The 10,806-nt window shown below is 38.5% G+C and overlaps 1 protein-coding gene across 2 annotated transcripts; it reads right to left on the bottom strand.

The window, feature by feature from the left end:
* si:ch73-196l6.5 (riboflavin transporter 2) lies at positions 1–10,476 on the bottom strand. Of its 2 annotated transcripts, none has more exons than XM_035407442.1 (4): positions 10,368–10,476; positions 2,591–3,695; positions 1,541–1,664; positions 1–940 (listed from the first exon to the last, which is right to left on the bottom strand). In XM_035407442.1, exons 2-4 carry the CDS (start codon positions 3,628–3,630, stop codon positions 725–727), a joined length of 1,380 nt encoding a protein of 459 aa, XP_035263333.1. In that variant the 5' UTR covers positions 3,631–3,695; positions 10,368–10,476; the 3' UTR covers positions 1–724. The 2 variants fall into 2 exon arrangements, with proteins under 2 accessions (XP_035263333.1, XP_035263332.1); XM_035407441.1 differs by lacking the exon at positions 10,368–10,476 and adding an exon at positions 5,043–5,363.
* Positions 10,477–10,806: the final 330 nt, after the last annotated feature.

Here is a 10,806-nt window from a genome sequence, read left to right as displayed (position 1 = left end):
TGTTTTTAAAAAGTTTATTGGCGCATAAAATAAAGACATCATTATAGTTTACATGTAATACAAATTATGCGACTGTACAATGCAGATATCATTATAGTTTACATATATTATGAGATTAGATGTAAAAAAAAAATCTTCAAGTTACAACCATATGTTGACTTAAGGCAATAATCTAGAGGTATTCATCTGTATACATACATTTCACTCATCATAAAACTGTACTTGACGTTTTAACTGTCAAGTATAAACAGTCATCAGTGTTTTTTCTTTCCTTTAAAAGAACTGCAAATGTTAAGACTACTGAAACACTTTGCTACAACACAATTAGTTTCCATGGTCTTTGGATTATGCACAGCCTTTTAGTATGATATTGTAGAACATTAATGGAATAAATTGAATCTTTTTCGATTCTGCGGTTGATGTAACCATAAATACGATAACATGAGCCTGAGCAAAGGAAAGCACAAATCACAGACAAAAACAAATCAGTCAAACATGACCAAGTCAATTACATCTTTTTAACCTCCCCAAGGACACATCCCAAATTATTTCAGTGATTCCACTCCATTGTCCACGATCAGTGCTACTGAGATATGCTTTTTGGGGTGGAGACAAAAAGTGATTGAAGTAAAACTTCTTACAAAAATGCAAAGACAACAAGTACTGAAGTCATTACAGAAGCACTTGTAGAAGGACTGAGTGCATTACATTTGGATTGTCTACATCACTCCAATGAGCATTTTGTGTTACACGGATCCCCGGATGTAAAAAAGTTGTACACGCTAACAAGGGGAAACATGGACAAGGCTCCCAGCATTGAGCCCAACTGTACTACAGCTCCACACCACACGAGGGCGTTGTGTCCCTCATCGCGCAGTATCACCCCTATGATGACCTTCACGTAGGACAGTGTCAGAATAAAAAGGACCCAGGCTCCAACCTGCAACAGAGAGAGTAATGATTGAAGTCATAGAAACACAACAGGGCATTGAACATTCAGAGGCAAAGGCTAAGACTATTGATCTATCATTCACATAATCTTCAACTTTTAAATAATCTTGCAAGCAATAGTGATCTAACCCTCTTTAACCTCCCTTTCAATGTAGTCACACAAAACATACAGTCATTCAATTGAACACTGGACAGTCTATAATCGTTAAGTTCCCATTTTTCTGCCATCATATCCCTTAATTAATAGTATAAATATTAGAATCACAATGTTTACATAGCATTGTGTATTCAGCAATATGGAAAAACATGCATTATATGAAAGCTGTAGGCCTAATACTACCAAACATACAGTTAAAAGTATATACTTGATATTTCAGATCTAATTAATATAAGTCTTTCACTTGTACACATATAGTAATGGCAGAATGGCAAATAATTGACCTGATCAAATCTGAACAGTATATCAAAAGTGGAATACACATTCCTAAAAGCCTGGATTTCATAACATGCAGACATAAGTACAGTCAGCGAGTGTACATTCATGGACTGCCTCACGTCTTGTGTGAAAGGTAAATTAATTGAAGCTCACCATGAGTATGGTTCCTGCGCTCTCATGGACCAGCAGGGGGCAGGGACTCAAAATGGCCATGGTCATGATGTAAGCACCAAACCCTGTACCCGTCACAGTGAGAAATCCCATCAGGGCCAGGGACCTGGGAAAGGAGAAAACATCATTGCCATTCCTGCACCGTGTGCAAAGTTCACAGCTATTTTCAACCATGCCATGCAACAGGCTTTGCATTTAGCCCAATAGCACAGACAACATTTGCACAATACAGAATAGTTCTGTCTTTGCTGCCACTTTGAACACTGGACTGAAAGACCTGGATCAATTTAAATGTATGTATGTGCTTTAAATGTATGTTCAATGCAGTGTGAAGTCAGTAGATTGCTGCTGCCATGCGCAAGCTGAATTTATACTACTATTTATACAGCTGAAAGCACAATGAGGCCACTTTTACACAGAAGTTTGTTCATTCACTCTTTTTTTTGTTAAGATGCACTGTATTTATGTGGTTGTGCTTGTGTCAGTGTAATCAGATCAGGTAATGGTGAATGCATATGAAACATTTTCCTTAAGCCACACCTAAATCATATGCAGCATTGTTTTTTGCAATTGTATCATTGTTTTATCTCAAGCTGCAAAAAATATATATACTATAAGAGAAAAAAGAAATCCTGCCTGAAGATATTTTTTTTGAAATAAGGATTTTCTTTCATTTCATTTTACAATCACACAGGTGCTTTAAGTTACATTAATTATGTAACTTGCCTTTGTACTGTAGCCTATCAACTGATCTGCATTATGCAATGCAAATAGTTTAACGGCAAACAGTAAACCTTAAAACAAACCTAGGCTATCTGGAATATCCAGTTAACACTTGCACATTACAACTCCATACATTTAGTCACAGAACATACTTTAGGTTTAATCAATAACATGGAAAGGTAAATAATTGGCATAGTTTGGCTGCGACTAACTAACAGAGCATTGTATGCTTAAATTGACAAATACTCTTTTTGATGGCACACAGTAAATAAAGAAAGTAAACACCATACTTTGCATGTGCAAACATACCTTATAGGCACAAACATGGCGATGAAACAAGCCACAGGATTGGCCACTGCAGCCATGGTGGCAGCCAAGTGGTAGGTCCTATTTCCATAGGGCAGGCACGAGTAGGACTGCACCGAAGGCATCACAGCATTGGTCAGGGCATTGACCCAGGCCAGCACCACAAAGATGAACAGCAGCTCGGGAGCGGTGTAGGTCCCTCTCCCAAAGGAGCTGCGGGGCGCCCTCGGAGGGGGATCCAGCAGGCTGATCATGGGCTTCTGCTCGGCCTGGTGGTTCAGGCTGAAGGCGAGGTCCCCCTTTTCCCCCGACCCGATCCCACCGTTGAGGTACCGGTTGTTCTTCTGTCGCTCCCGGCTGACGGCGGGGTGGTGGTTAAGCAGCAAGAAGGCCACCAAGCACACCACCATCATCACGCTGAGGAAGATGAAGAAGACTTGGGCGGAGAAGTTGGCAGGCTGGTATATGGCCTGTAGCCCGTCGGAGGCGGCACCGGCACCCGTGGAGTTGGCCGACGTGTCGTTGAGCGTCCAAGTGAGGTTCCTGCAGTGGACGACGCCCACGCCTTGGATCAGAGCGGTGAGGGCAGGCACAAGTCCGCTCAGGCCCTCCCCGATGAAGTAGGAGGTGAGGTACTGGGGCTTGAGCCTCATCATGAAAGGCAGGAAGGTGACGGAGGAGGTGCAGTCCACCGTGGACAGGAAAAGAGTGAGGACCAGGAGAGGCACGCTGCGGGGGATGCCCCCAACCTCCACCGTGTCACGCCAGAAGAAGGCCAAGAGGAAGCTGGCCAGCATGCCCACGGCTACAATGACGTAGATCACGGCATTCTCATTGAGCACGCCCGGACGGAAGTGGTGCATCAGGGTGACCAAGAGTGGCCCGATGTTGGCTATCTGGATGAGGACTGTCAGGTAGGAGGGCAGGTACCAGCCCTCGGGGAGTTCTGAGACGATGAGGGGCAGCTCCACCCACATCCCGTTGATGGCCACCCAGGAGCCCATGCCAAACAGGCAGGCCAGCACGTGGGTGAAAAAGGACATGATGTAGTGTAGTGGTAGAGAAGTTTCTCACACAGCTCAAGGTCCCAGTTATAAGACTGGCAAATCTGAAACAAAAGCATCAAGGCAATTTTCAATATATATGTTCTTATTAGCGTTGCATGACTTTGTGCATTAGTTAATACTAAATAAAGCACAATATGTTTACCATATAAAGTTATGGGGTGCCAAATGTGACATTAACAATTATTTTATTATGCGTTTGTCCCACATTTAACCACAATATCAATTTCTCACATTTTTACAAAAATTACCTTTTTTCCAACATTTCCTACATAATGATAAGTATAAATGGACTATCCCAGAATTATATATAAGCTAAATGTTTTATTATTTAGTGGTTTTTAACATTTAGCAAAATATACATATGAACATTTAACAAAATGCATGAAACTTCTACTAAATGTACAAAATGTTTAGCTAAATGTAGAAATAAATGTATAAAACATTTAGCTAAATGTATGAAACATATACAAATAACTTTTTTAGTCAAACAACTGGAAAAGTAGCGCTGTTTGGACAGGGATCAATTTTTCAATTGGTGACAGAGCAACTTGGCCTTTTTCCTTGGTACCGTACTTTTTAAAGTTTATTCACTTTGCAGAGGTGAATTCTTTCTCAACTGCTGTTTTCCTTTTTTAATAAGAAGCCAACTGTACATATGCATCATATGTACATTGGGTTTGGCCCTTAGGACATTTTTGTATTATGTCAACATAAAATGGGGAGTGTTTAGGTGAACAGCAAGTCAAAACCATTGATTCTTTTAAAATGTAATGCTCTACATCCAACCAAACTTGTTCTCTGCATTATATCTTCTTACATTTTTACACATAAATGTCCTCCATAAGATTTTTTAATTCAGTATTTCTCTTTTCATTCATTTTAGTTTGGGGATTTAAAAAAGTAGCCCACGGACAACCGGTGAGTCCTTAATTTTTTTAGCCTTTAGGTAACATTCAGAAAGAATGTGAGAGATAATCTCAATTTTCCAAATGGAAACTTTCTGATGGACTAAATCACTCCGGCAATTTACAGCTTAGCTCCGTGGCAAAACTGACTTCCCTGGCCATCTTTTGCTTCTACAGTACATTATGTGTACACACCATGTGTACTTCCTGGATACACCAGTCCAGGAAGGACACAAGCACCTCAGTCCAGAAGGCAAAGTAGATGCTAATCTATTAATTACATTAAGTAGAAAAGGAAATACATAATCCAAGTGAAAAATTAAAAAGCTCTCATTGTACTTTACTCACACACAGATACACACAACAGAGACAGTGCGTGAGAGAGAGAGATAGACAGAGAGAGATAGAGAGAGGGAGCGAGAGAGTGAGACAGAGAGAGAGAGAGCCATCTGTTCCAGCGCCACACTTGTGTCTGGATCCTACCATGTGCTGTAGTCAAGAACGACTTGCTTCTTCCTCTGTTTCAGAGATACATCTCCTTCCATTGTCAAAGTACCCCTTCATTCTTGCATCAGCATGCTGCCTGACCTCCCCCTCTACTCGTTGTGCTGCTTTAATAATCCCTGCACCCGACTGGATGGGCAGACAGGAGCTCCCACCCTCCTCTCTGTTCCTCCAATCAGCTTTTCAGATGCACAGAACGTAACCATGTGCTCTTGCTCTGAGCAACAGCAAATAGCTCTGCTTCCTTCTCTTTCTCAATCCCCGGCACTGCCGACCTTGAGACCGCCCACAAAACCAGTCTTGCCTGTCTATTGAAGGTGAATCACCGTTATGAAGCTATGCCCACTAAAACACGTTCTGTTTAAAGCTGAAAAGAGAATTGCCTGAATGAAACAGGTTATTCTTCATACTATCAGCACTTAAGTGAGATATTTGTATTGAATACGTGTGGTTTCCTTAAAAATGTCTCTCACTGCCAAGTATAGAGATTACTTATAGATTTAGTTAGATTTTGTGAACAGCATTTCAACTGGGTCTCCCGAATAAAAGTTTAACTGAGTCATGCTGAGTTCTTCTTCTTCTTCTTCTTCTTCTGCTTTAATACATTATTTAGTTGCCCAGAGCAGACACTGTGAAATGATTGGCTGTGAGTATTGGCAGAAGTGGTGAAATGAGGATGTGTTTAACACAAGTATAAACAGATGTGGTATTATATTTTACTATCCTTGTTCTCCCCTCCACAAACATCAATGGAAACATTTACAATTACAGGTCACACTTCAGGTCGCATCTCTATTTTAAAACTTGGGGTGTCCTGAAGATGTCTCTTCTTTTTTAAATTCTTCTTTACTTTCTGAAGACACACAGCACACCAGAGCCATTGGGGGTAAGAAATTTAGCATGGCCACAGAAGCCACAAGAATCAAGGTCATTTTGATTTTATGTTTGAATGCAATTTCTGACGTTTAACTGAAATCATTAATTGAAAGTATTACTGTCTATATAGATAATGGTTGTTGAGGCCTGCCAGTTGGGATTTAAATTTTTAGAAGCAGTTCCAGTTTCAAGCGAAAACCAGTGCAGTGCTATTTAGTTTTGTTACTTGGTGGAGATGGCTGGATTTACTACTGGCCTAATTAAACAATTATTTGTATAACAAAATCCACTCTGTGTTTAGAAGCAGAAGTAAAGTTCCATTTTTGTAGAGGTATTCAATTGCTGAGCTGGATTAGCTCTTAACATATTCATGTACGGTCTCGTTTCAAAGAGGCTAAAACCATGAATCTTTTGGTAATGAAAATTTGAAAATATCAAAGTGCTTAGCTCTGCTTACAACAACATAAGGCAACTTATTGAACCCAGGTGATGCCAATTGGCATCATAAAGCACACCTTTAATTGTTTTCATTTTTTGTTCTGCAGTGGAGGCTTGCGACTCTCAAATATGGAGAATTGTCTGAGTTGTGTTTGAAAACCACGCCTGCATTTTGTTAAAGTTCAGCTGTTTCATCACCAGAAGTAATACCAGCAGTAGTAAACACCTATGGAGCACAGAGAACATACTTCACTGGAGTGTAACACTTCAGAAACATATATAATGTTTATTTTTATTTTATTATTTATTATTGTTTTAGTTTTTGTTTGAATTGGATGCAGTGTCATAAAAATAAACTATATATTCAACTGTTTTATTTTACCATTTCAGCTATCTAAGCATATTCTTTCCAGGAACTCTGATGATATTTTTATACATTATAAAGCAATGGTATGTCCTATTGACATGGCTCGATGATGTTGTTACTCCATACCTATTTTTGTAATGTAAGATGATGTACCTGAACTGACACGTTTGGTTTTAGAGATATACTCGAGTGAACATATATTTCAAAGTGAGCAAATATGTTTTTTTATATTCATATAATAGGGACTATCAACTAATCCTAAGCTTGAAATTCCTTAATAGAGGTAAGTCTTGTGAACAAAATGAGGGGCTGCATGAGGGGTTATCTATTACATAAACCTGTTTAACCGGAAAAAAAAAAAAAAAAAACACTGAGGATTTTGAAGGGCTCAAAGAGTTAATAAGTAAATTTGTCGGCTTATATATAAGCCGGTCCTTGTCTGACCCACCTTCCACATCTCACCAATCAGTGCAACCATCCACCCCTGATGATTTATTAAGTATGCAGGGACAGTTAACTTACATTTATGCCATTTATAATGTTTCGGTAATTCCCTAAACAATGGTGTGAGTTGCTGTAAATCACAAACAGAGGTTGAAACTTTTAACAGTGATGTACATGTTTTCCTTCCCTTAGCACTGCGGAGTTCTTTACTTTCACTCCTCCAAGCCTTGAAGTTCAAATTCTCTTTCCTCCTGAAATTAGATGCTAATGCTAATGTCAGTGACCTCAAGCCATAATTGTTTGGACATTTATTTTTTAGTTCAGTGTATCTATTCAAGATAGCATTAACTGAACAGACATAACATTGCATAGCACAAAGGCACACAATAGAGCAGAATGATGCATTGCAATATTGTTACTGCAGGATTTTTTAAACATCAAGTATGACTTTCTTTTCAGCACAAACTTTCTCTTGCTCTCTTGTGCACTCTCCAAAGTTCTGTCAGTCCTATCAGTTCACTCAAGCAGTCAATAAGTGAAACATCTGAGTTTACTACTGCTCAGCCATCACAGATCTATATTTCATCACTAGTAAACTAGCAAACAGCGACCCCTCTGATTGATCTAGAAATGGAACAATAGACTCTGCACCTGCAGCTATAGATCTTACCTTTAGAATATGATGAAACAACAGCATTTTTTAAAAATATAAATATTGCAATATGATCTTTGTACCTATAATGCAGACCTAACACACAAGGCAATATTATTCCTCAAAAAGCCTGTATTTCACTAGCTTGATTTATTTGCAGCTGTAATTGATTTTGTAACTGTTCTCTCAGTATGAGACTTGCTAATCTTTTCTGGTTCATGACAATGCTGACCTTGCTTTTTCTCCTTCTTTCTTCCCACTTTGCTCTCTCAGATTTCAGCTGACCAAAGGCCACTCAACGTGCCAACTACATAAATTAGCCAACTGTAAAGAAAAATAATAATAATAATAATAAAGTAACCCTCTGCAGCATTAGCATCTGTATGTAGACTCAATAACAAATCAGCGATTCTCACAGTTTTAGTATTCTTACAAAAATATTTTTAGTGAATTGTGGAAAATGTTTTAAGGGTTACATATAAAAAAAAACTCTGTACCATGATTTTCTAAAACAATTGTATTAGTCTTGTCTGTCTGTATAAATATTTCCGTTTGTAAATGTATGTAACATACAGCTGGTTGTCAGAAAATTGGACATGCATGTGTTCCTTCTTCAATCGTATGTTTTTATTCTAACATTGCATAGGCTTAAGTGAAATTTCACAAGAACTACATTTTAAGGCTTCACAACATTTCCAAATGAAGACCTTGAGTGTCCAGAAGGCATTGGCATAAAAAGCTATTATGTCTAATATGTTCAAATAGAAGTTTTAGTGGATGTTATAATTGTTATGATCCTTTTTGCTGAGTTGGTGTAGAATGTTACATTAAAAAGAGTCCTTTCCAGACCAATAAACTTGTCCAGCACACATGTTTGCAACAGAATATCACAGCAAATGTATCTTGGAGCAATAAAAACTACCTTTACTATTGTGCAGAACTGTCACTAAGACAAGATGGGACGGGAGTTTCTAAATTGCCTTGTGTTTAGAACAGTAGTACCATGTGACATGAGCCACGCCCTCTTGTTGTGTCAGGGACACGTGGGGATGCACGGTTTCTTCATCTAGCTAAGATGTGATTCTTTTATTTTTGAAGAAATTAACTTTTTATAACATAAAATAACACAGTAAAGCAAACTAAAATTTTCTTTACTTTGCATTTAAGTCTGTTATTTTAGCATTTTCTGTTATTTCATACCTACTACATACCTCAAGGTTTAGCATTAGTGCATTATCTATGTGCAGAATGCTCTCCATCCAATGTTGGAAACTTATATTCTCTAAAAGTCTAATTCTACACAAATGGAAACATAGTAACTGATTAATATCGAAGATGTACTTAAACCAAAGAATTTAATGAAAATGACATATATAATTTTTGTTTAAAAAAAGAGCAAAACAACAGCCCTTTGAAGTCATCTTTGTTTTAAAAAAAGAGTGAAAAAACAGCCCTTTGAAGTTTTTGTCGTTGGCCTGAATTATACACTTCAATGATACAGTGCCCATACAAGAACAGGAATCATAGCTTGAAACTAGGAAAACAAAAAATTTGCAGGGAAACCTGTGATCTAACAAGGTGTGTTTTGAAGTGATTGAACAAAAGACAATCCAAGGAAATGTATGTCTATTAAAAGCTGACCCATTTTTTCTCACACTTTTCTCTTTAGATAACTTTGGTGCAGGTTAATGCTCATTTTCATTTAATTCTACAGTTTTTTGAATGCACTTTTTAGCTAACTTTTTGGGAATTTTTAACACATTTATGTCTGCATTCTGGAGCATGATTTTGATCTGTTTGATGGTTAAAAAGTGGTTTTTCTTCACAATTGAAAGTATTCTTTGGTCATGCACTACAGTGGACTTACGTGGTCTTCCAGGTTGTTTACTATTTCTGAGCTCACTGGTGCTTTCTTGCTTCCTAAAAATGCATTACATTTGACTTTGATGCACCCAACCTTTTGGAAATGTCTCTGACTGATTTATGCAGCTTTTTCAGCTTCTCGACGGCTTGCTTTACTGACGTTGACACTTATTTGGTTCTCAAGTTGAGAGACAATAGCAACAGACTCCAAATGCATATACTCCTAGAATCAACTCTAGACTGTTTGTCAGGTTTCTTGTGCATGAAGTAATAATGCAAATACATAAAGCAAGAAACAGCAGAGCAGCCAATTGTCCACTTACTTTTGCTCCCCTAAAATTGGGCACTATATATAAAAATTGCCACAATTGCAAAATGGATCACTCAAATCTAATGTGCTGGAGTACAGAGCCAAAACAACAAATAGTGTGTCTCTGTCTAAATAATTACACACTGCACTGTATATAAACCAGAGAACAACCTGGTGTTTGTTGTATAAAAATACAGCTATGTTTAGGCAATAAACATCAAACTACATTTTCATATGCATTCGACAGATACATTTTAAGGCACATTTTTGTAACCTCCTGATTACTTAACACCAATTCCAATTTTATTGAAAATTCAACAATCATAAACTGCTAATGTGCAACCGTTCACCAACCTGTATTCAAAATTCCCTCTCCCAGTGACACCACTGCCTTATAACTCCTGTGCAGTCAGAAGGCACTGCAGTGAGTGGGGGAATGGAGGTCCGTTCCCGAAGCCAAAGCTTTGTGCAGTGGAGCAGCGGAGGGGAAGAATGGCTTATACAATGTGTTCACAGCTCAGTGGGCGTGCTCCCCCTGGCCAACCATGAGACAGCCTCGGAAACCATAATACTGCCTTTACTGACAGAGGCTCTGGAATTGTTGCCTGATTTGCAAATGCTTGGTTAACAGGTGATATGTTTGGATTTCATAGGATCTGATTTACTCCCCCCTGCCCCTTCCCACCAGTCAACATAAAGTGTAGAATTGACTGGTCTTGAAGTGTAGCATAAGGTATAAAACCAATGTGTTGAATCATACTTAAATACAGTATGAGCCCTTGGTAAACAATGT

Source organism: Anguilla anguilla, chromosome 1 (genome assembly GCF_013347855.1).
Source record: "Anguilla anguilla isolate fAngAng1 chromosome 1, fAngAng1.pri, whole genome shotgun sequence".
In the NCBI taxonomy this organism is placed as follows: domain Eukaryota; kingdom Metazoa; phylum Chordata; class Actinopteri; order Anguilliformes; family Anguillidae; genus Anguilla; species Anguilla anguilla.
The sequence above is the reverse complement of the archived record's forward strand: the minus strand, read 5'-3'. Positions and strand labels throughout refer to the sequence as shown.